Here is a 27,434-nt window from a genome sequence, read left to right as displayed (position 1 = left end):
AACACCAAGCTCATGACAATACCGCCATTGTTTTTCCATTATAATTTTTTAACAAAATAAAATAAAACAAAATCAATTTACCAGAATCGTTACCTTTCCAGTCTTTGCCGATGCACGTGATGAAATGTTGTATGGACATGTACACAGCATGTATGGAGATCAGGCAAATATATAACTGAAACACAAAGCACAAACATTATGTTGGAAAATCGAGATCCTGCAAATATATACAAGTATAACTAAAACACAAACATTATGTTGGAAAATCGAGATCCTACAAATATATAGAAGTATAACTAAAACACAAACATTATGTTGGAAAATGGAGATGTTTTACACTGACAATACTAAATATAATTAAATAGATTATATCAATTATATAGCATTCACACCCAGGACACATGTATGGTATTCTTGTTGCCAAACAGCAGATGTGAGCCAAACAAGGGGAAATATTTCACTATTATTGCAGCCAGAGTTATTGCTATTGTTATATATACATGTATAAGTATTGTCTACACCAACATGTATACCAAGTTTCATTTGAACAACTTGATTGTTTTTTCTTTAGTTTTCCCTGCAGACACCACAGAGACTACCACAATGCTTAAACTTTTTTGCTCTGGAAAACTCACAAGGTACCCCGTTAATAAGACTAAATATTAAACTGTACAAAACGCATAATACACTTACTGTTAAAAGTGCATTATACACTTAATGTAAAAGTGCACTTTATACTTGAAGTAAATATTGCATTATATACTTACAGTAAAAAATGCATTATACACTTGAAGTAAAAAATGCACAATTACAGTATAATTTCATTTCACACTTATAGTAAAAGTATGTCATACACCAGAATAGAAAGTAGAAACTGTTATACAGTAAAAAGTGTATTATACACTTACGGAATTACAGTAACATAATTTATACATCATACACTTACCGTAAAAAGTACAAAGAACTTCTGGTTATTTTCCCCAATACAGTTGTTTACCCAAGGACAGTGATGGTCCATCTTGCGTATACATCTCTGACAAACACTGCAATTGAAACACAAATGAACTTATTTTGAACAAGAGTAAGTTACAGTCCGGACTGGACCACCTATACTCTATGTCCTTATAATCAGCATTAGATAGTAAACAAACACAAAGTGTGACCTTGACCTCAGAGGTAGGGACATGGGTTGTGCATGTGATACATCATCTTGTTATATCGAACACACGTGGCATGTTATTTTTAAGTCTGTCAATACAAGATAAAGTAACATTCCGGACATGAGAAATTGAGCCTGATGCATGGACAACACAAATTATGAACTACTTCCATTTACATTCATAGATATTGAATGTTGAGGTCAGCTACTCTGCACAGTTTTTCTAACCTACATTATCCCTGACCCAAACATAACACTGATACTGGAATCTAACCTACATAATCCCCATTACTGACCCTAACTTAACATTGATACTAGAATCTAACCAACATAATCCCCATAACTGACCCTAACTTTACATTGATACTGGAATCTAACCTACATAATCCCCATTACTGACTCTAACTTAACATTGATACTGGAATCTAACCTACATAATCCCCATTACTGACCCTAACTTAACATTGATACTGGAATCTAACCTACATAATCCCCATTACTGACTCTAACTTAACATTGATACTGGAATCTAACATACATTATCCCCATAACTGACCCTAACTTAACATTGATACTGGAATCTAACATACATAATCCCCATTACTGACCCTAACTTAACATTGATACTGGAATCTAACATACATAATCCCCATTACTGACCCTAACTTAACATTGATACGGAAATCTAACATACATAATCCCCATTACTGACTCTAACTTAACATTGATACTGGAATCTAACCTACATAATCCCCATTACTGACCCTAACTTAACATTGATACTGGAATCTAACCTACATAATCCCTATTACTGGCCCTAACTTAACATTGATACTGGAATCTAACCTACATAATCCCCATTACTGACCCTAACTTAACATTGATACTGGAATCTAACCTACATAATCCCTATTACTGGCCCTAACTTAACATTGATACTGGAATCTAACATACATTATCCCCATAACTGACTCTAACTTAACATTGATACTGGAATCTAACCTACATAATCCCTATTACTGACCCTAACTTAACATTGATACTGGAATCTAACATACATAATCCCCATTACTGACCCTAACTTAACATTGATACTGGAATCTAACCTACATAATCCCCATTACTGACTCTAACTTAACATTGATACTGGAATCTAACATACATAATCCCCATAACTGACTCTAACTTAACATTGATACTGGAATCTAACCTACATAATCCCTATTACTGGCCCTAACTTAACATTGATACTGGAATCTAACATACATAATCCCCATTACTGACCCTAACTTAACATTGATACTGGAATCTAACCTACATAATCCCCATTACTGACTCTAACTTAACATTGATACTGGAATCTAACCTACATAATCCCCATTACTGACCCTAGGCTAACATAACATTGATACTGGAATCTAACATACATAATCCCCATTACTGACCCTAGGCTAACTTAACATTGATACTGGAATCTAACCTACATAATCCCCATAACTGACCTTAGGCTAACTTAACATTGATACTGGAATCTAACATACATAATCCCAATTACTGACTCTAACTTAACACTGACCCTAGGCTAACTTAACATTGATACTGGAATCTAACATACATAATCCCCATTACAGACTCTAACAAAATGTTTTAAATGTTATGTTGTTATACATGAATAAAAATCAAATCATTTTATATGTTACCAAAGGTAAAATATGAACACTTCATGAATTAAATAGTTTAACTAGAAATGACAAAACCAGGTTTTAATGATAGCTAGCTATCAGAGTTTCTTACAAAAAGAAATTGTGTGTCCTCATATATAAGACAATAGTATGAAAAGCATCAATTGCTATAACTTTCATATAACCAGTTGTTTTTTTTAATTTCATCATAAGCAATCTTGACCTCATCTCCCACAATGAATACCTACCATACATAACTATATCATCTTGCTACACATCAAATTTCTTCTTTACATTTCATTCATAACTAAAGTCATTGAGTACAAACTGTTCCTTGGCCTTGACAATAATTTTTAACTTAAAGTCCATAAATACAAATATAATATGTTTCCTTTTGGGAGTAATTCTCAGTAAACAAAAATTATCTGAAACTACCAATGAAATTTGGTCCCCAATGATAGCCACTCCTATCCGATCCTCTCGCCCACATATCTTTCAATGAGATTTTTGTTCAAAACAGCATGAACTACGTATTTCATAGCCAACCGAATGATTGGGTTAAATATTTACAATGTGCTGCCAATTCAAGATTAAATCATCTTATCAAGCCTATATGAATTCATTGTATCCTGTTAACAATGATATTATTTCCTGAGTAGACATAATAAATATAACCACTAACACTTTATGTCATCAAAGAGGTGCTAATGAAGACAGTAAATCACTTGAAATCATCCAATATAACAACAGTTTCTTCTTCTCTAAAAGACAGGTTCAAATAATGGAATTTACTATTGCCAATGTATCTTTAGACTTTTCAAATCAACCACATAGAAAGAACAGACAAGTATCTAATGAAAGAAGAGGAAAACTTCAAAGATTGCCAGCTGAATACAAGGAATTATACAATAATTTACCAACATCAGTGAACGCGGAATGTGATAAAAGGGAATATGCTAATTGTCAGCTTTGTTTTTCTAATACTAATAACCAATCTATTGAGAACAATTCAACCAAAGACAGCGCTTATGGCAAAGAAATCATTGACACAGATTACATAAATGTTGGAATGGATACAAAGACAGTTGACGATTGTCTTAAAGACAAACAAACCAGCATCAAAACTTCACAAGATAGTCAGGCTACTGGTTCCACAGTTGCAAACAAATGTATTTGGAACAAAGAGGAGAAACACACTGGCACGTTGGTGGACACAGTTATTAACCATATCTATGAAAATGAGAGAAATCAAGATAGTGTGTATGAAAATGATACAAATGGAATTATGCCCAAATCGAGTGTGAAAATGATTAGCGATGAAACTGAAACAAAAATTGACACTCCTGTTTACTACAACACTCCTGACAACTATGACTATGACACTCCTGTCAACTATGACTATGACTATGTAGATACATGTAAGAAGACTAACATTAACACTGAAAAGGCTAAATGTGATGGAAATAGGAAAGTTCAAAAAGCTAAACTCATGGCAACTGATGAAGATGGTTATCTTATACCAACTAAGAAGACAGCTGCTATCTGCCTCAAAAAGAGACTAGTATCCACAAGTTCAGGAGAGTACGAGAACACAAAACAAGACATCAAATACCTTGAAGACACCCACAAGAAAATCAAGACATACAATTGTAGCCAGTGTTCAAAGATTGGAAAACTGGCAAGAAGTGTCAAGTACTGCACTGAGTGTTGTTCCCATCTTTGCAAATCATGTACACAAGACCATAAAAAGTCTGATGAAACATTGAATCACTTTCCTATCAAAGTGGAGTTGTTTGCACTGACACAGAAAACAAACACATTGCCAAATTTAAGAAAAAAGAAAATACAAATGAGACAAATGTCAAAAGATGACTCTGACATCAAAGACCCTGAGAAACATTTACCTGATCTGGAACATTTTTCAGGATACATTGACTTTGATAAATATGGTAAAGCTACTTTCCAACCTAAATTGAAGACAGAAGAATTTCAGACTGACAACTATGAAGAAATTGTGGAAAAACCAGCAACAAGTGATGAAATTGGTAAATCTAACAGCATATTCTGTTTTTACAATGTATCATTTATGTTAACTTAAAGAAATATTTGTCTATGGATATAGTCGGTGGAATTTTCTAATTCTTCTTGTACAGAGGTATTAAAACAATGAATAACTTTTTTGTGAGGGATTTTTTTATAAAAAAAAATCATTAAATAACAAAAAAGATGATGATTAACGCAAGATTCTTTTTTCCAGAAAGCAAGTTCAGAATCACCATCTTGCCGTCAACATTTGCTACAAAGTGCGGGATTACACGAGACTCAACCCTTACATTGAACAATCTTGGATTACACTTTATAAGTCCTTCGGCACGGCTCACAACCGTTACAGTGATACCTCATTCCCTTGTCACCTCCTTCAAACAACCGGACAAGGACACACTCGAAATTCATGTCAGTAAAATGTTTTTGCATGGGGAAGGCAGCATTCTACTCAGTTCCAATGGGGCTGAACGTATTAGAAAACAGATGGAGAACATATTAGTACACATGGCAGTACCAGGAAATAAGCTGCATTTCTGATTTCAATTACCCGGTATATGCTTATTCTCTCATTTATTTTCCAATCATGAGAAGCAACTATGTTACTAATTCAAAAATTAGATACATGAGTGGAAAATCATCAGTATGATGAATAAGTGGGAAACTGTTAACCTGATTTATGAGTGGAACACTGTTAATTTGATCCACGAGTGAAACCATTAATCTGGTACTTGCATGGAAAACTATAAATCTGATTTATGAGTGGAGTTTGAGAACTGTCTACATTTGTATCTGTTCCATGAGTGAAACCAATAATCTGATCCATGAGTGAACCATTAATGTAATGCATGAGTGGAAACTGCCTATCAGATCCATGAAGGATAAAACATTAATCAGATCCATGACAAATAAAACATTAATCTCATCCATGAGAAGAAATCTGTTATTCTGATGTTTAAGTGGACAACTTTTGATCTGATCCAGGAATGGAACACTGTTGATTCAATCCATAACTGAAAAACATTGAATCTAGTCCATGACTGGGAAACTGTTAATCTGATTAAATTGTTCAAACTGATATGGCTTTTGCATATATAACCTCTGATTCTTGTGCAAATTTTATTCTTGATCATTCATGTGAACCTAAAAATTTATTTGTACAAAGATTCTTTGATTCCGAGAACTTGAGCACAGAAACGTTGATTCAAACATCATAAACGTGAACTCTACCGTCGGTAGGTAAAATATTCCGCTTTTGAGACCCTTCGTACGCCTAAAGCTCTTTTAAAAAACCTCAAAATTCTATCCAATTGGCCTTAAATTTTCTTTCAAAAACCTCAAAATTCTATCAACCATGCTAAAATACCATATTAATCTGTAACTTAAAAGAACATGGTGCAATAAACAACTTGTCAAATCACTTCACACTTCGGCCGAGATTGTTGCTTAGTTACCAGTATGGTACAAAAGACCACTAATCAGCATTCTTTGTTAATTGCCATCCTACTAAGCAGCATTTTTTAAATATCAAAGACATTTAAAAACTGTCAAAACATCAAAGAAAACAACATTTCCAAGGTGTTAATTATTATCTACAGTGTATAAAATATTATGACATTTAGGCGGGAAAATTGACATACACAATTCTGCAGTTGTCTGCGCTTACACTCCTACCTGTTTTGGCAGTCTGATTTGATTTTTTAACAGCTCTTCTGAATATAAACATGTTTTTACAAGTCAGAGTTAATATTACTTCTGTTTCATTAGCAAAAACACTGACATTTGACAAGTCTCTTAACCCTGATGTATTTAATGAGTATTTTCCGAAAATCTAAAAATGGTAACAAATATCAAGTTTTTTGTTTACATTGTATCCATCATTGTTTTTGACTGAAAAATAAAGAAATTAGAAATTCAACCGCTTTTGAACCCAAACTACCGCTTTTGAGACCTAAATCTACCTCTCTGTCATTGCAAAAGGTTCACATGTATGAAACTGTATAGATACTTTGATTTAAGCATAGATTATTGATACCAAAATAGATATTTGATTGCAACACAGATACTTGGATTCAACTAATAAAGTCCTTATGTAACAAATAGGGATGGGTTTTGTTAGGAAAATACATATAACGATATAGGAATGTGTCGGATCAGCTTATGTTCAGTACTACGCTTATTACATTGATTAAGAATTTAAAATTTTAAACAGCTTTTTAAGCTCCGCCTTCTGCTGATCTCTGTGTTTCCATATTTGGAAAAGTACTACTGTTGTCTATTAGAGCTAAATGTTAGAGTTATTGGCCTTGTGGTCTGCTGACACGATGGCAATGACACTACATTTGACTGTCACCTGCATCTACTTAATGGTCATTGTATTTTGTCTGTTTGTGATTAGGCTTTTGATTTTTATGCCACTCAGCAAAATCTTAGATTTGACCATTTAGCTACGTTATGACTTTGCTTATCTGTTTAAAGGCTGGTCTGAAGCCCCAAAAAGAATCACACATTTGCACTCAACTTATTTTTTCAGTAAAGTAACAAACAAAAAGAACATGAACTTCAATCTCAAATGCCTGGAACTCAATGGTCAGTGCAACTATTCAAACCAAGGGAAATATGATGATAAGTTATAAATTCTAGATAAACATGGCATCAATTACATGAACATAAACTAAATGAATTCAAAGGCGCAACCAGCATGTCTTAAACTGTTAGAGTACAATCTCAATTTTTTTCAAGAATAACTTTATTAACACTTTCCAGCAGAACCAATCATAAAGATTCAAAAGCCTGGGCAACAGATTCTGTAGGTTTTTTGTCATTTTCACTGTCTTCACTGTGAACAGAATTGACATCAGGTCGTACGTCCGATCTAGGGGCTTCGAACATACTGTTAATGTTTTTAGGAATCTTAAACTGTAGGTATGTACAGCACAGCTGTACAGCTTTATCTGTGAAACCCTACTACAATCAAGTGCAACATGTTACATGTCCAGAATGGCTAGATACTGGGTAGTGTCCTTCTCGTAGTATCAATTCCCACTTCGGCGTAAAAGCGCTTGAAAATCTGGGACATTTGATGGACTAGAACTGTGCTAGCATTGGGTCTGTAGGATGAATCAGTCTCAAGCAGTTTCCAGAAAAGAGGCTTATAGTTTCCCGTGAATATGTAGCGTTACCATTACTGTTTACCATGCACAAGGCTACAGATATCTGTATGCCGTAGATCATGAATGTAACTCGTATCCTGGTTATCAACAACATGCTTTAAACGTCCGAAAAAACATAGTTAACACGTGCCTGTTAAGTAGTGGTTCTCAACCTCTCTTATGACTTCCCAGACTTCCCAGACCATGACCAGCAACAAGCATTGGATGCCAAGATACTCCCATAAAGGGAGTAAGGCTATATGGTACTAGTTATACAAGCTTAACACTGTGTTCACATTTGAGCTACAGGCAAAGTTCTGTGAGATTGGGTTTTGTTTTATAACTTAAGAAATAGTGTATACATGCTTTTCACTGTTTGATACACAAGTAACTTAATTCCATAACAGTTAACATAATTGTTGCTAGTGTTGGGAATCGCTTCCAGTTTGACTATTGTTAATCCGTTCCACTCAAGAAACTGATTATCGATAGTACAATAGTTTTTTGACAATCCCTTAATTTTCTTTTTATTCTTGTAAAGTAACTCATAATCTTTAACTTTGCTTGTGTTATGTGTATGTTTGAAGTTATTTGGTGGTGTTGTTGCTTTCAGCTATATTTTTAACGATAACAACTGAACACCTCCGAATGTATAAATGAAGTTCATTGAACTCAAAGGGAAAAAAATTGGTGGAAATGAACTGTACACAAATAACGAGAGAAAAGAAGAAAAACAACTCACCGGTTAAATCAATGATTGATAATGACCAAAAACAATCAATTGTTACCGATTTCTGGCCCAACCAATCAATTTTTCGATTATATAAATTCATCAGAACATCACTAATTGGGGCACACTTCATGAGACCCTGACAAATCAGAATCCAGAAAGTAAACTTGTACTATGTTTGAGGGGGTATCTTTGTTTTCGTTAACACATTAACTCCCATATCAAAACAGTAACAAATAGGATGGGGGTAAACGTTGAATAACTAGTTACTACCATGCGGACAACTAACACATATATCTATACTCTTATATAAAAACAGCTATTTACTGACGAAAGTCCTTGATAACATGGAATAAAACAGTTACCAGTACATCTACAAAAACCCTCGTGAATAAAATTATACACTAAAGCTAAAGAACTTGTGTATAATCTCAATAATTCGGGTTGTGGGTGCCGTACTCACTATCACTAATGCACCGGTCAATTGTAACCATAGCCCCCCCCACGTCTGGGGAATAGCGGGGACTTTGACTTTCGGTCCAGCCAACCCCGGGTAAAATCCCCGCCCTGTGGGGACGAACTGCTGGTAAAATTCCCGTTAAATGCCCCCGCACCCAAGGGAACTTGGTAAGGCCCACCCCGCTATTTTTGGCGCGAGGACAAAACCTCGCATTCACCCGGCACTGCGGGGCCACCTGGAGAGTAAAAACATGGCCCATTTTCCCGGCTATCCCCGGTATACCCCCGGACCTGGGGGGCCGTGGTTCCAATTGACTGGTGAATAAACTCATATGTTTAAACAGATTTTACCTGCAATGATGAGCCCTGTCTGGCTTAATGCTTATACACTTCGGACATTTAAACACCACTTGACCCTCTTTTAACCCGAGTTTTAAAATATTCTCCCTCGTTGCATTGCCTTTGGGAACCGCACCCTGTAATAATACAGTGTTAACAAAATTCAATGATTAAACTGTGACAGAGCATGCAAAAATGATACTAGTAAGATTTTAACTCCTCCGCATATTCAATATGATACTGTAAATTGTATCAAAGCTGATGTTTAATTAATTTATTGATTGAAGCTAAGTCTTCTGGTTTATGCAAGTAATCAAATACAGAAATAATTTTAATTATTTTCAGGGCTTCCATTAAGTTAGGTCTGGAAGCATATAACACTCTGAAAATGTACTTTAATATCCATCTTTGAGTCCAAGGACATACAGAAACTTCCATTTCACTACCTCTTGCATTTAAGTACACTTTTGGGGAGTTGGCACATTTTAGCTGCAAATTACTTTATTTTAATCAGATTAGTCATCCAATAATGAAGAAATTCTTAGACAAAAACTTCCATATTTCATACAAAAGTTTTAAAATTGATGTCCATGAAATGAAAATTTCAAGTTTCATATCTTTTATAGAAGCCCTATAGTTCTGCAAACATTTGGCTGGAAAGTGAGATTAATTAATAACAAGATGTGGGCTAGGGTTGTCGATCAGTTTAGGTGTCCACCTCTAACTCTAAGGGTCCCAGTTCAAGTTCGATCCGTGGCACGCTTTCATGGTCTATCGTACTTCGGGCGGTTTCATAAGGAATACTAGGAGGGATTTCATACCTAGAAGAGCATTAAGGCAGTAGTACTGTTTTGTTCATAATCTCTCCTAGGTACAATTTCTTTTTTTGTCATGAAGAAGTCACATCATGCTCGCAATGAAGGTGTTTCCAGGTCTTAGCTGAACAACACAATGGCTGAGCACGATCTGTGAGAGACTTGCTACAGCTATCTCGGTAATGTTGTATTTGATAAGTGAATCAAGTTTCCTGTTAATATCTATGACTTTTTTTAAAATGTTTAACAATTTATGCATTATGAAGATGACAACAATGAGGCAGCCGATGAAACGAAGCAAACACCATGACTATGACAGTATCTCAACATTCTTGCTGAAAGCAGCAACACCATATACCAGCTAACCTAACTGTCATCACTTACTGGATCTGTGAGCATGGCTTTGGAATGTGACGCGATGGCGAGAAATGTGAAGGCATTGAAGAGGATGGCGTTGCCCCAGAAATATCCCCTACTAGGGCTAGGCCACAACATGATGAACATGACAACGTATTCTGCGTAAAGTATCAACATCCATGTGATAACCACACATATAATCCCACAAATGTCCTTCACGAACCACACTTGGCTACTCTCGCGTGGAATGCATCGATGTAAACCAAATCGTCGTAGAAATGGGCCGCAGTCGACCGTGACAACGCTGTCTTCAACTGGTTTACGTGGCTTTTGAGGTGTCTGCTGGGGTGGCAACATGTAGTCATGTTCGCCATCATTCCCATACGTTTCATGATGTTTCCTGAAAACAAAAGGTTTATAATTATATATCTGTATAGTTGACTCTACTGAGCAATACAATTTTAATTTATTTTTGCTTAAACTGTAAATGAAATTTATAATTTGTGTAATGAGTTGGTAGTTTCAGTGTTATGAACTTTTTCAAAAATGATGGCCCACAGTAAATGTCCTAGAATCAAAACAACATAGCAAGCCTTGAACTGAATTCATCTATATTGTCCCATTTTAACAAACCAGACCATGCTGTAGTTAAGACTTGCAGATAAGCAAATAGAAACATGCCAAAAGCTAAACTAACCAAGAAAGGACACATGAAATTGTATATATTCCAGAATAAGACCAGTTTTATTGCATACTTGCATTCCAAGGTGCCATTTATATCTTTTTTCTCCCCAAATCCTTACAGTATATAGAAGACGTTTATCTACTAAAGCTAATAATGGGTCATTTATCATATAATTATAATACAGTCTAAAGTGGCCGTTTCCAAATCTCATCTTTTGGCTGTCTCAAGCAGACAAATTATGTCACAGTAAGAATCTCAAGCAAAACGTCCAAATGGCCATCGAATAGTTCTTGGACCAAAATGTTAATTTATAGTTGACTCCAAACAAACCCCACAGTCATGTGTTTGTGCACTGTAATTCAGTTATAATGGCACAAATTATGACTAAGTCAATTCATTTATTGGCCCATCATATCACACTTGCAAGAGTTTCAATGATAAACTTTAAGTTGGTTATAAAAAAAGAGTTAAAGGATAGTCTTACATTATGTTATTAATAGAAAAAGGTGCAAAGATTAATGCATGCAACTGAAGCATTTATAACTGTATAATGAAGTGAAACATTTAAAAAGCCATTTAAAAATTAAACTAATATTACATGCTGCACATTGTAACACTCAGATCGATGGTTAAAACCATGATACTGTCACTTTCTCTGTCTCCATTAACATGAAGCAGGATTCGGAACTAACAATCAACGCCAATCTGATTTTAGAGTAGTAGCATGTTTCCCCTGGCCTTTAAGTGGAAGTCTGACAAGGAAGAAATATTTCTGTCAGTTTAAAACAGGCATTGTATTTTTTCAATTTAATCTCAACATTTTAGGCCTAAGAAATAGAGTTTGTTTTGGGCTACATGGCTCAAATTGCTTAGCAGGACCAGTCTGTAGTAGTCTCAATCACTGACTGTTAGTCTGATTAGTTATCCACGGGTTATCATTCCATCGGTTTGCACATTCAAATGATATGATTGGTTAATAGTAACTTTCAGATAAATATTGACCAATCATTAAATACCTCGGCTAACTATGACCAAACCAATGAATTAACCAGTGTTATACCTTTGCCTGGTACTAACTTCCTGTCACATTAGTAACTTACGTCAATTCATATCGGATTTTGATCAAACTTTAAACAATTGTAAAGTAGCATGAATAAATGTGTTGCGCAAAGCCTTTGTGCTCTCATCTTTAAGGTCAGGGCCACTGGCAGTCAGTGGAGCCTAATAAGGAATTCATAGTTATAAATTGTGTCTCAGCTGTAACTTTGTAAATTCTAATCGGTTTTAAAATCCAAATTCAAAGCATTAAAGAGCAGCATAGTAAAGTGAGTCATGCATAGCATTCAAGCTTATATCATAAATGTCAAGGTCAAACTTAATGGTGATTTGGGCCCAATAAGATTTTCATAGAAATAAATTGTGTCTTAGATGTAACTTTCTCCCTCAGATAATTAATCAGAAGATGTTTGCTAAAACTCTCAACTGTAACTTACTTTGTTGCATGTATGCAACTTTATCATTGCCCATCATCAATCTCTATGCAATATGTATCAATGGTAGTCCATTTTCAACTCCAATGCAGTAAAGTCATACTCCACTCTGCTGTTGTCAAGTCATTATTGCGTCAGTTAACGTGACTTCATTAAAACAATTTAGTGCTTCTTTTAAATACATTTTATATTTATGCAAAAACATGTCTTTAAAAGTGACTTAAACCAGAAAATGATACGAGGGTTATTAGTACTGAGTTTTTATCCAAGTCATATTTTGACTCTAACAGATAATCATTATATTTGTAGATTTTGATTTCAGTTGACTAGCATCTGAGTCAAATACAAACTTCCAGATCAAAACACAGTACTAATAACAATGATGTAATTTGATCAAATTTTACAAAATGTGTTTCAGAAAGATATATTGTAATTATGTAAAGGCAATCTGTTTCAGGGACTGTATTCATAAAACTTCTTAAGTTGATTTCCTATTTGAATTAAGTCCATTTCCTAAAATGTTATTACGGTAGTTAAATTAAAAGAAATTTTTAGTGATTTTAATTTTAAGCAAGTATTTTTAATCAAGTAAATGAAATAAAATATTTCAAAAATCTACTACAGGTGATTGCTTTTTTGAAAAAAACACTTATCTCTCCTATTGTGTGGTCTAGCTGAGAAATTATCAATGATGGACATGAAATTTGGACTTTTGGGCTGAAGATGAACTAACAGACCTTGATGTACTGACCTCAAAATCAATAGGGGTCATCTAGTAGTCATGACCAAATTGCATACCATAATTGTATAAGTTCCTGGGCCCAAGTGTTTTTCAGTTATTGAGCCGAAACCATTTTGTCACCTGAAGGTCACTGTGTCCATGACCTTTGTCCTACTGATCTCAAAATCACAAGGGGTCATCTAATAGTCATGACCAACTGGCACGCTAAGTATAAAGTTCCCCAGCTTAAGGTCACTGCCAACATACCGTTTTTCACCTGCAATCTTGTCCTTTCATCTACTGATTTCAAAATCAATAGCGATCATCTACTATTCATGGCTAACGGCAACACTCATACCAAGTATGAAGTTCCTGGACCCAAAGAATCTTCAGTTATTGAGCGAAAATCGTTTTTGACCAACCTGCATACCAGGTCCAAGCATTCTATGGTAATTGAGTGGAAAAGTGTGATGTATGTACTGACGAACAGGGAAAAACAATGTCTCCCCATGAATCGGGGAGACATAATAATATCATATCACCAATGAGATACTGTGAAATCATTAATGTTCGTGGGGCATTAATGTTCGTGGTTTTCGTGGGTTGGGTGATCCACGAATTCAAGATCCCACGAAATATAAACCCTTTATTCACTTTTTCAATTGCCTTGTTACGTACATACTCTAGTATATTCTTTACAGAGGTCGCAGTATACAGTGTTAAAACCTGTCTCACTGTATAACTTACGATGATTATTCTGTTAATATATTATAACTGCCTTTAACAAATAATCAACCAAATCAATTAAATGTGTTTTATGCAGCAAATTACAGTTATAAGCACGTGTTTAAACGTGTGCTGTTAATGAAAATCTCCAAGTTTACAAGATGTGCGTGTTGAGTGTCCATACTCGATTTTTTTATTTAATAAAATAATTAATCGATTACTAGTATATTGAAGGTTACTAAGCACCGAACGTGACAATAGACGCACCTTTTCGGTGTTTTCACAGTTTGCAAAATTCTTAATTGGCATTCAATGGCTTCCCCTATCTGTATTTATGATCAGGGTACATCTTCTTTTATTACCTTTATTCCCAATTAAATCGATAAGTGACATGGGTATATGCATTAATTGGCATGTCGTACCACATTAGCGAGTGTCATAAACCGAGTGACGTAGAAGACGGAAATCACGGGCCAGCGCGTAGATTTTATGCAGACGATCTAGGACGATCGCATCTTCAATTTTTTTTTTTTCAAAAATGAAAATCCACGAATTCAAGTACCCACGAAATTGTTTTTTTTCGGCAATCCACGAAATTTCATGCCCACGAACATTAATGATTTCACAGTAGTTAAGTTATGAAAGTGACTTTAGTTAGAAAATGAAGATGTGTTGTGAACACGGTCCAAGGACCTTATGTCTTTACCTTGTTCTATTCATAAGCCATATATTCAAGTTACTCAAATTTATATTATACAAATGGCGATCATCTTGACAAGACCACTTCAGGGTTTTTGTAACACTTCAGTGACAGCTCCTGTTCTTGGTAGCTTCAGGTTTACCACATCAAACATTCTATTTAGGCCTAATTCCATTTCTGTCTATGACCAAAAAATATCATAATTAAAAGATGTTTCTAAGGGAGATGACTTCAGATATACTGACACACCATAATAAGAAACAAGTCAATCTTTTTGAAAGAGATGGAAGGCTTAAAGCCTAATAAAAAAAAGATTTTCTAAGCCAAGAACAGGATATTTCATTGTCAAAGACAGCCAACAAGAAAAAAAATATAATCAGAAAAAACAAGTCTTTCTGAGAAATTATGGCATGGACATTTTCCCGCTTGTCAGGGAAAGCTGTCCATGGGGAAATTTTCCATCCTCACATTAGATGATTTCAATTTAAAAGCAACTTAAAACAAACTCAATGATTTCTATATTTGAAATTTACCCTCGAATTTTACAAACATAATTATTAGAGAATTTGGTATTTCTTTACCAGGCCCACTCAAATGATACCAGACTTGGCCCATGCACACTCAATTGACACCTGACTTGGCCCAGGCCAACTCAAATGATACCAGACATGGCCCAGGCACACTCAATTGACACCTGACTTGGCCCAGGCCAACTCAAATGATACCAGCCATAGCCCAGGCCCACTCAAATGATACAAGACTTGGCCCAGGCCCACTCAAATGATACAAGACTTGGCCCAGGCCCACTCAAATGATACAAGACTTGGCCCAGGCCCACTCAAATGATACAAGACTTGGCCCAGGCCCACTCAAATGATACCAGACTTGGCCCAGACCCACTCAAATGATATCAGCCTTAGCCTAGGCCCTCTCAAATGATACCAGTCTTAGCCTAGGACCACTCAAATGATAACAGACTGGGCCCAGGCCCACTCAAATGACACCAGACTTGGCACAGGCCCACTCAAATAATACCAGCCATAGCCTAGGCCCACTCAAATGATACCAGCCTAAGCCTAGGCCCACTCAAATGATACCAGACTTGGCCCAGGCCCACTCAAATGATATCAGCCTAAGCCTAGGCCCACTCAAATGATACCAGACTTGGCCCAGGCCCACTCAAATGATACCAGACTTGGCCCAGGCCCACTCAAATGATATCAGCCTTAGCCTAGGCCCACTCAAATGATACCAGTCTTAGCCTAGGCCCACTCAAATGATACCAGACTTGGCCCAGGCCCACTCAAATGATATCAGCCTAAGCCCAGGCCCACTCAAATGATACCAGACTTGGCCCAGGCCCACTCAAATGATACAAGACTTGGCCCAGGCCCACTCAAATGATACCAGACTTGGCCCAGGCCCACTCAAATGATATCAGCCTAAGCCCAGGCCCACTCAAATGATACCAGACTTGGCCCAGGCCCACTCAAATGATACCAGTCTTAGCCTAGGCCCACTCAAATGATACCAGACTGGGCCCAGGCCCACTCAAATGACACCAGACTTGGCACAGGCCCACTCAAATAATACCAGCCATAGCCTAGGCCCACTCAAATGATACCAGCCTAAGCCTAGGCCCACTCAAATGATACCAGACTTGGCCCAGGCCCACTCAAATGATACCAGCCTAAGCCTAGGCCCACTCAAATGATACCAGACTTGGCCCAGGCCCACTCAAATGATATCAGCCTTAGCCTAGGCCCTCTCAAATGATACCAGTCTTAGCCTAGGCCCACTCAAATGATACCAGCCTTAGCCTAGGCCCACTCAAATGACACCAGACTTGGCCCAGGTCCACTAAAATGATACCAGACTTGGCCCACACCCACTCAAATGATACCTGACTTGGCCCAGGGCCACTCAAATGACACCAGACTTGGCCCAGGCCCACTCAACTGATAAAAGACTTGGCCCAGGCCCTCTCAAATGATACCAGACTTGGCCCACACCCACTCAAATGATACCAGACTTGGCCCAGGCCCACTCAAATGATACCAGACTGGGCCCAGGTCCACTCAAATAACCAAATGACACCAGACTTGGCTCAGGCCCTCTCAAATGACACCCGACTTGGCCCAGGCCAACTAAAATGATACTAGACTCTGCACAGGCCCACTCATATGACACCAGACTTGGCCCAGGCCCACATAAAATGACACCAGACTTGGCACAGGCCCACTTAAATGATACCAGCCTTAGCCTATCCACACTCAAATGATACCAGCCTTAGCCTAGGCCCACTCAAATGATACCAGACTTGGCCCAGGCCCACTCAAATGACACCAGACTTGGCACAGGCCCACTCAAATGACACCAGACTTGGCACAGGCCCACATAAAATGACACCAGACTTGGCCCTTGCTCACTCAAATGACTCCAGACTTGGCCCAGGCCCAATCAAATGACACCAGACTTGGCACAGGCCCACTCAAATGACACCAGACTTGGCACAGGCCCACATAAAATGACACCAGACTTGGCCCAGGCCCACTCAAATGACACCAGACTTGGCCCAGGCCCACATAAAATGACACCAGACTTGGCCCAGGCCCACTCAAATGACACCAGACTTGGCACAGGCCCACATAAAATGACACCAGACTTGGCCCATGCCCACTCAAATGACACCAGACTTGACCCAGGCCCACTCAAATGACACCAGACTTGGCCCAGGCCCACTCAAATGACACCAGACTTGGCCCAGGCCCACTCAAATGACACCAGACTTGGCCCAGGCCCACTCAAATGACACCAGACTTGGCCCAGGCCCACTCAAATGATACCAGACTTGGCCCAGGCCCACTCAAATGATACCAGACTTGGCCCAGGCCCACTCAAATGATATCAGCCTTAGCCTAGGCCCTCTCAAATGATACCAGTCTTAGCCTAGGCCCACTCAAATGATACCAGACTGGGCCCAGGCCCACTCAAATGACACCAGACTTGGCCCAGGTCCACTAAAATGATACCAGATTTGGCCCACACCCACTCAAATGATACCTGACTTGGCCCAGGGCCACTCAAAATGACACCAGACTTGGCCCAGGCCCACTCAACTGATAAAAGACTTGGCCAAGGCCCTCTCAAATGATACCAGACTTGGCCCACACCCACTCAAATGATACCAGACTTGGCCCAAACCCACTCAAATGATACCAGACTGGGCCCAGGTCCACTCAAATAACCAAATGACACCAGACTTGGCCCAGGCCCCCTCAAATGACACCCGACTTGGCCCAGGCCAACTAAAATGATACTAGACTCTGCACAGGCCCACTCATATGACACCAGACTTGGTCCAGACCCACTCAAATGATAACAGACGTGGCCCAGGCCCACTTAAATGATACCAGCCTTAGCATATCCCCACTCAAATGATACCAGCCTTAGCCTAGGCCCACTCAAATGATACCAGACTTGGCCCAGGCCCACTCAAATGACACCAGACTTGGCACAGGCCCACTCAAATGACACCAGACTTGGCACAGGCCCACTCAAATGACACCAGACTTGGCCCAGGCCCACTCAAATGACACCAGACTTGGCCCAGGCCCACTCAAATGACACCAGACTTGGCACAGGCCCACTCAAATGACACCAGACTTGGCCCAGGCCCACTCAAATGACACCAGACTTGGCACAGGCCCACTCAAATGACACCAGACTTGGCCCAGGCCCACATAAAATGACACCAGACTTGGCCCAGGCCCACTCAAATGACACCAGACTTGGCACAGGCCCACATAAAATGACACCAGACTTGGCCCATGCCCACTCAAATGACACCAGACTTGACCCAGGCCCACTCAAATGACACCAGACTTGGCCCAGGCCCACTCAAATGACACCAGACTTGGCCCAGGCCCACTCAAATGACACCAGACTTGGCCCTTGCTCACTCAAATGACACCAGACTTGGCCCAGGCCCACTCAAATGACACCAGACTTGGCCCAGGCCCACTCAAATGACACCAGACTTGGCCCATGCCCACTCAAATGACACCAGACTTGGCCCAGGCCCACTCAAATGACACCAGACTTGGCCCAGGCCCACTCAAATGACACCAGACTTGGCCCAGGCCCACTCAAATGACACCAGACTTGGCCCAGGCCCACTCAAATGACACCAGACTTGGCTCATGCCCACTCAAATGACACCAGACTTGGCCCATGTCCACTCAAATGACACCAGACTTGGCCCATGCCCACTCAAATGACACCAGACTTGGCCCATGCCCACTCAAATGACACCAGACCTGGCCCATGCCCACTCAAATGACACCAGACTTGGCCCATATGCCCACTCAAATGACACCAGACTTGGCCCAGGCCCACTCAAATGACACCAGACTTGGCCCAGGCCCACTCAAATGACAACAGACTTGGCCCAGGCCCACTCAAATGACACCAGACTTGGCCCAGGCCAACTCAAATGATAACAAATTTGGCCCAGGCCCACTCAAATGACACCAGACTTGGCTGGTGGGTCAGATAGGCTTTGTGAACTCAATCACACAATCATGTACTACTGATTAAATTTTGAAGCATTGAATGATTGTGACTTTATTGAAGTGTTCAAACTGACTGCTTGAGCCACCATTGAAGGCGATACAATTGGTCTCTTTAATGCAAAATGGCATGTGACCGTTAGTTGTTTTAAACTAAATGACAAGCACGTTTTGCTACAGTAAGTTTATTTGCAACAGTACCAATGACCAAGATCTTGACAATTCTTTAAATCCAAATCAGAGATGAAACAGCCTTATCACTTTACAATCTTCATTACCAAAAATGCTTATACTGTTTTATTTTCAGAATCATTTAATTGTTTCTCTGCTCAAAACATTCTTTTAAATGATGCCAATAACCTTACTACATATCAAACTCCCCTCCTGGACAAAATTCCCCTATCAATTTTTGCAAAGATGCCTCCCCCTGATCCCCACCCCCATGCTTTTTATCTTTCTTCAAAGAAATTTTGTAAAATGTGATATAAAGAAGCTTGATAAAACTTATTATATAGATATGGTGTATAACTTTCGTCAATGAAAAAAACTGTATACCATATGTGGTGTTTGTCTTTGGAAAAATTGGTTGGCGAAGGGTTTGTCTGTCTCACCTTGCGATAGATAGCATTACTTAAACTTAGAGCTGCCCTGCTCATTAATTGAAGCAAGCTATCTGGTTTAATAAAAAGCTTATTAATGCATATAGCCAGGGCTTCCATTAAGAATTTGAAACTGGAAGTATGAACTTCCTGTCCATCAATTTTGGAAGTTTTTCACTGAAATGTGGAAGTTTAAGTCCCCCAAAAACAAGATCTTTTTCCACTATTTTTCAACTAGTATGTTAAAAAACATATAAATTGTAACCTTAACATACCAAATTCAATGACTTATACTATAATAATTCATTGTACTTAAAGACTGATTGAAAGTGTGACTATAAAAGTAATATTGACACATTGTCTTGATATTTTGAACTTCCAATTTTTCTACTTTGGAAGTTTTCTTCAAAATTATGGAAATTTTTGTACTTCCAAGGAATCAATTTTGGAAGTTTGAACCCATTTCTAGGGAGTAATATACTTCCAAACTTCCTTTAATGGAAGCCCTGATATAGCATTATAATTATTCCAGATATGTTGAAATAAATCTGAGATCTGACAACCCATAAATGGAAAGAAGCTGTACATATAGCATTGATTGCATTAATATCATTAGAAACAGCTTAAAAGTCATGATTGTCATCTTATTATTGGAAGTAGAAGTATTGATGTCATTTCTCAGGGTGAGCTAATATGATTGGTAAAGTACATTATGGAACTTTGCGCGGACATTTTTTTTGAAATATTCCAAATTTTATACAATTCATAGACAAACAATGGCTTAATTAAATAATCAATTGGCCACAGTTAGCAATCAAACAGTAAGATACCATACCTGTATTATATTATGTTTTAAAAAATGGTATCAGAATGTTATGTGAGTCACAATAATTCGACAAAACACAGAAATCAAAGGGGAAAGTCCATGAAGGCTCATTTTTGTCAAATTCACCACAAAAGAAGGACCTATTGTAGTATTTGAAATGGTATGTCCAATGGTATGTCCAATAACACAGTTTATTCTTTTTGTTGTAGCTAAGATATGTCAATGATATATGAGTAATGTTACTTAGAAATTTCCTTCTGTGAATACAAACAAAACCTCAATTAACCTTTACATTATTGTCATTCGTTTGTTCACTCGTTCGTTGTCATTAGACCGAATAAACAAAATGATTGACGATGACACAAGCACAAGCCACTGATAATCTAGGTAATCTGGTAAAACAGTATTTAAACTGTCTGTCATTGTTCTTAAACAAGGATAGCAGGGTCTTTTATTTATATTGAAACCATAAATATTGGACTGATTCCTACAGTTTTTTATACTCAAAGAAAGTTCTTAAATTTCATTAGTTTAAATAAAAAATTGGATTTCAAACTCTTGGTGTCAAAAAGAAAAGATAACAAATGTTTAAGGATTCTTCAATCACTGATATATTAGCTATGATGTACTGATTTCAACTTTAAACAATTTTCAAATAAAAATTGTTGTTTTTTTGTTTGTTTTTTAAAATATAAATTAACAAGCCCATCCAATATATTGAACTATGAAAGGAAAAAAACAACACTTTTAAATGACCCACCTGGGCTTCGAACCCCCAACCCATCGCAATGGACTAACTCATCTGTATTACAATTTCTTAACAAAAAGTATATTCGCCAGATGTGGTATAATAAATAGGGAGGGATTATTACACACGAAGTTTTCTGTTATAGCAAAAAGCGACGTTAATGATAGGCATTAAGGTTTAAAAAAGATAATGAAGAAATGCAAGGAAGGCTAAGACTGTAAATTACACCAAGGTACATAACGTTAAAGCTCAAACTATTTATAGCACACTGTTTAACCCTATAGTATTTCATTATGAATAAGTGTGAAAGCTTATTTCAAGAGAGGCTTTTTTTTTTTAAATCACTAAATTGCAAATTGTTTGACGCTATATACATAAAACACATACACATGTACTTACTGAATATGTTCTTATAAACTTGCCCTGTAATTGTCCTAAATTTATTTTTTGAATTTTATTGTTCAACATATTAGTTCTGTGTAACCTACTGAGGTATACTGGGTTACATAACTGAAGCAGGTGGCTTAATGAAATAGTAACTGATGTGGTATTTGAGAAATAAGCTGCATTTCATATAAGTTTTGAGTAAAGCATTGTTCAGAATCACAAAATGCACATAAAAAGTTCATCCTTAGTACATGCGCATTTACAAAGATAAATATGGTAATTGCTTTATGTAATGACAGTCAACTTAATACACTATAAACCAAAATGGTGAATCACAGTATGTAGCTTTTCAAAATGTATACATTCATATTTATCTACAATTACTTTAAAACAAATCATTAAGTCTCATTTAACATCATTTAAAATAAATCAATACATCTAAAGTAAATAATTGCCTGCAAAATCTATATAGCATAAGTATAAAATAATATTATTAGTGCAACAAAGTTAAACAACCAGTGTAGGAATTTCAAGGCCTTTCTGTGAAATTCTGCATTCTAGTTGTATCAAAATATGAGCAGAATATGAGTAAATTAAGTGATACAAGAACATAAAATACTAATAAATAATTATAATTAAAAACAATACAACACTCATTGCCAATACAAAATAAAACTCCAATAAAACACATAACTGATATATTTCCAATTCCGTTTTCCCATCGGAGAGTTAGACCCAGAAAGGGCAGAAAATATGAAGTCCTCTAATTCTGTGTTGACAATATAATGCCACTTCAGTCTTGTATAAATCCAGCAATACTGATATGCAAATAGGAAAATTATAAAACCCAGAGTACATTTGTATACTCTATGAAAGGCATTGCCATTTCTGTGACAAAGATGTAAAATGGGGAATATTGTAACAGAACAGAACGGCATCATCCATATTGATCAGGATCTAGAAGGTTTGTGTGCATGCAGATAGGCAGAAAAACAGTAGTTGAAGCTCTTTATTAACAGCTCTTGAACTTCTCACAAAGTGTTTATTAATTGTCGCCCGAGTAGCATAACAGACATATAGGGGTCATCAACAGCAGCTGCCCGGCATCGTCATCACTGGGGAGCGACTATCCACTCTCAAACAAACTTTTTATTGAATCTTGACCAAACTGAATATGTTGTCTGCCTGATGAGCCCACTTTTAGAAAAATTGACAATTCAAGGGAGATATTTCAGTGTGATCAAGGGTTTATTGAACTTGGTCAAAATGACATGCCTTTATACATTGTGACTAAGTTTGGTAAAGATTTAAATGGAATGTTCAAGGTTGAGAGAAGATATTGACAGGTGAAGCTGGAGTTGATGACAGATGTTGGACAGCTGATGATGATGATACCTATAATCAGTCTGTCATGCTACTCAGGCACATAATAACACTTTGCAATGTTGACAGGCATTAAGAAATCGTCATGCAATCATTAATGTTATATACTTGTTCCCGAAAGCACAGTATATACTTGTGTTAGGTTGTTAGCTTTGTTGTATACCATATACCACTGAAAATTAAATACACTGTGCAAGACTTAATTTATGCATGGACATGCACAATTTCAATAAAGACAGCATTTTTTTTGGATATTTGAAAGTGAATCTGTAGTAAAAATACCATTTTTTCATTAATGCTATTAATGCATTCAAGTTTATCACTATAATCCAAGAAAAAAATTAATTCAAATAAAAATAACAATTTTACAGACTTTGTCATGTATAACATTTTTTGGAACAGGGAAATTTGTCTTTGCTGTTGGTATTTTACTTTTTAATAAAAAACATACCTTGTGTTATTTTGCAATGAGACATATCAAATAAAACATTCTCTTAAATAAGGTTGACTACAGTATTTTAAGTACAATTAATTTGTCACTGATGGTACAATATTCTGTTAAATGGCCACTGCGCAGTGGCTGTTTTGATGTATTCAAATATAACATTATACAAAAATACTTAAAATAATAGTATATAATACTTTTATTAAAATTTGGAAAAATATATTGAGGAAGGTAATTAGGGGTGAACAAAAAATCTAAGTTTAGGGCAACGGTCTCAAAAATGCTAGATAGGGTAGGGACAAAGTTTGCTTTGAAGTCCAGCAAAACAAGACATTAATGACTAACATGACATGTCGGTAAATTGTGTATTCAATTATTAATTTCTTTTCCGAAACTACTTACTCGGAAACATCAATCATTGCAAAATAGTACTCAATAGTTGAGATAAAAATGTAGCCGTAGAAATTCACCGAAGAAGTTCATTGCAGGATGTTGGTTCATATAACATTCAAGTTTCATTAAATTCTAGCAGCTAGTTACTGAGAAACGGCTGCAAACAATGATTTTTTAATAAATCAAGGGCAATAACTCTAAGGAAAATTGACCAATCCAAAAGAAAAATAGACAGGCATCATCACAGTATGTTGGTTCTTATTTATTCCAAGTGTCATGAAATTCTACCAGCTAGTTGCATAGAAAAGGCTGCAAACATGGATCTTTTAATAAATCAAGGGTAAATAACTCATATAGAAATTACACAATCCAAAATATAAATAAACAGGCATCATCGCAGTATGTTGGTTCATATTTATTTCAAGTTTCAAGAATTTCTACCAACTAGTTACTGAGAAATGGCTGTAAATGAGTTTTTCAAAAAATTAAGGGCAATAACTCCAAGTACAATTGACCAATCCCCCAAAAAAATGAACAGGCATCATCCCAGTATAGTAATTTATATTTATTATAAGTTTCATGAAATTCTGCCAGCCAGTGACTGAGAAATGGCTGTGAATGTGCATTTTTCAAAAAATCAAGGGCAATAACTCCAAGGACAATTGACCAATCAATTTTTTTTTGGGACGGGCATCATACTAGTATAGTGGTTCATATTTATTTTAAGTTTCATGAAATTCTACCGGCTAGTTACTGAGAAAACGTAGGTGAAGCGTTTCAATATCCCCCTCCCTATTTCATAGGCGGGGGATAATAACAATTTAAATCAAGAAAATCACATTATTTTTTATCTAGGGTTGCAATTTTTTTTTATCTACGGTTGCAAAAAAACTCCCAGGCAATGTCTTTTTTTCAGGTAGAGTCGAGTTGCCCTAAACACAGGTTGTTGTTTTTTAGCATTAGGGACTAAATTTTCTTGTGTTCTGGGCTCACGAGATTGTTTTCATGCAAACATTCCGCTCTCCATGATGGTGCACAGAGCATGATGGTCTACATTAATACAACAAGCAAAGCAAATAATCACCTAGATTCCAAAGCTTTTTCTTCAGCATTCATTTTCTCTCGCCTTTTTTGAGCCAAGTACAAACCATGCATTTTAAGTATCAGGTACTGAAGAGAAGGGAGGGCTTGTTCACCTTCAAAAAGTAAGAAAAAATACAAATACCAGTTACATTCTTAATTATGTTCCTTTCCATTGTACACACATTTCTCCTTCATCTTATTCTTTAAGTCTATTTCATATATACTGCCTGCATATAGTGACATCATATTTTTTAGTCAGTTTATTTATAAAAGGCAAAGATACTTTGTTGGGCCTTTTACACGACCCACATTTTGAAAGTAAGGTACAGTGTACAGTAAGCTAAATTGTAAGTTAAAACCCTACACTTCATGATTGAATCATAAAGAACATTTAAAAATGTCAAATATATTGGTATGTAGGTAATAAGCCCATCCTAAAATCATCATGACATGAACACAGTCATGTACAGTAGAAACTCACTAAACCGGAACTCCACTAAACCCGAATCCTCGGGATACCGGACTTTTTTCAGAGTCCCGGTTTTCCCCTTCTATTTTCAATGTAAATAAATCCTTAAAATACCGGAATTCCGGATACCGGACAAAAAAGATTTTTTTGTATTTTGAGTAAACTTACTCTTTACATCAAATCCTCACTAAACCGGGATCCTCACTAAACTGGAAATTTTGCCCAGTCCAGACCTAGTCCGGTTTAGTGAGTTTCTACTGTACATGTATATACAAACAAACAGTGAGCAGGAAAGTATATACAATATTTAACAAACAGACACTGTCACAGCAGATTTGCATTGCTTTGAGTAAAAAAACATCTATGTACTGGTATGTTATATAAAAGCACTTCTCAAAACTATCAGAGGCAGAACTTACAATGTAAATTGCAATAGATTTTTTCAAAAAAAAAAATGCATTAATTTCGATAAGATCATAACTTATCTTATTCAAAGTAATGCATTTATTTGTTTACAGGGGTCGACACTAACCATTTTCCCAAGGGATCCCGAAGGGACACCAACATCTGAAATCAGGTGTCCCTTCCTGAAATTAAGAGTCCCTTCCATTTTTTACATTTTTTTTCATTAATGAGCCTGTTTTAATATTAAATTGAAATCCAGTGTCTTTTACATTTCAATTTGTAATTCAAGTATACACCATATTATACATGTTTTCAACAGCATGCAATGACAAGTTAGTTATAGCACAATATTATATGTCACCCATGTGAACCTCTGGCAATGGCAGAGAGGAAGATTTGGGTCTTAAGTCGGTAGATTGGGTTCAAAAGTGGTAGAATGTCTAAGTCACACAATGGGTACAATGTAAACAAAAACTTGATGTTGTTACTATTTTCAAATTTTCGGAAAATACGCATTAAAAATGCCATGGTTCAGGGTCTTGTCAGATGTCATTGCTTTTGATTGAAAAACAGTAGGAATATTACATCTGGCTTGTGAATCAATCAGACTGCACAACGACTGCACAACAAGTGTAGTGCATACTGGAAGAGCAGACAACTGGAAAATATTGTATGTTTATTTTCGCGCCAAAATGTCATAATTTTTTTATCCATTGATTGAAGATAAATAATAAAACTTTGGGAATTTTATTTCTATAATGTTTTGATCAAGGCATAAAACAAAGAATGCTGAATAGTGGGATGGCTTCCCAGTAAACTAGTTCCGTAGGATGCCAGTCTTTTGTGCCGTAAATGTTACTGTAACAACTCGATGGTCGCATCATTAAGGCATCAAAGTCAGCAGTTTTGGCCTCTTTTTGGGCGGTTCTGACACATGAGCAAACTAGTTCACCATAAATATTGTACCGATTATAAAAGTCCGTCACCTCTGACACCATAATTATTGTATCGATTATTAAAGTCCGTCACCTCTGACCTTGTTGATAATGTAAACAACAAAGCGGAAG

At 36.8% G+C, this 27,434-nt stretch overlaps 2 protein-coding genes across 8 annotated transcripts in view; one reads left to right on the top strand and one right to left on the bottom strand.

Moving 5' to 3' along the window:
- LOC128242929 (palmitoyltransferase ZDHHC3-like) overlaps positions 1-27,434 on the bottom strand; it is a 34,618-nt gene that overhangs the window by 5,934 nt on the left and 1,250 nt on the right. The window contains exons 2-7 of one of the 7 annotated variants that reach the window (XM_052960373.1): positions 26,953-27,294; positions 25,495-25,606; positions 10,764-11,136; positions 9,577-9,701; positions 947-1,043; positions 82-175 (exon numbers count right to left, since the gene is read on the bottom strand). In XM_052960373.1, coding sequence (XP_052816333.1) covers positions 82-175; positions 947-1,043; positions 9,577-9,701; positions 10,764-11,136; positions 25,495-25,565 — 760 coding nt within the window. In that variant the 5' untranslated portion in view covers positions 25,566-25,606; positions 26,953-27,294. Of the gene's footprint in view, positions 1-81; positions 176-946; positions 1,044-9,576; positions 9,702-10,763; positions 11,137-12,914; positions 13,742-25,494; positions 25,607-26,494; positions 26,927-26,952; positions 27,295-27,434 lie in introns of those variants that run through there. The other 6 variants (XM_052960371.1, XM_052960374.1, XM_052960372.1 and 3 more) reach the window with 6 other exon arrangements.
- LOC128242928 (uncharacterized) lies at positions 3,525-6,813 on the top strand. Its single transcript, XM_052960369.1, has 2 exons — positions 3,525-4,886; positions 5,099-6,813. Exons 1-2 carry the CDS (start codon positions 3,623-3,625, stop codon positions 5,422-5,424), a joined length of 1,590 nt encoding a protein of 529 aa, XP_052816329.1. The 5' UTR covers positions 3,525-3,622; the 3' UTR covers positions 5,425-6,813.

The sequence above is a fragment of the Mya arenaria genome, chromosome 8 (assembly GCF_026914265.1).
Source record: "Mya arenaria isolate MELC-2E11 chromosome 8, ASM2691426v1".
NCBI lineage: Eukaryota > Metazoa > Mollusca > Bivalvia > Myida > Myidae > Mya > Mya arenaria.
This window is presented reverse-complemented; position numbering and strand designations above follow the sequence as displayed.

Excerpts from the sequence above, each read along its gene's own strand:
- LOC128242928 (XM_052960369.1), top strand. The coding sequence starts at position 3,623 with ATGGAATTTACTATTGCCAATGTATCTTTAGACTTTTCAAATCAACCA. Across the intron at positions 4,887-5,098 it reads AGCAACAAGTGATGAAATTG|AAAGCAAGTTCAGAATCACC; the intron begins GTAAATCTAACA and ends TCTTTTTTCCAG.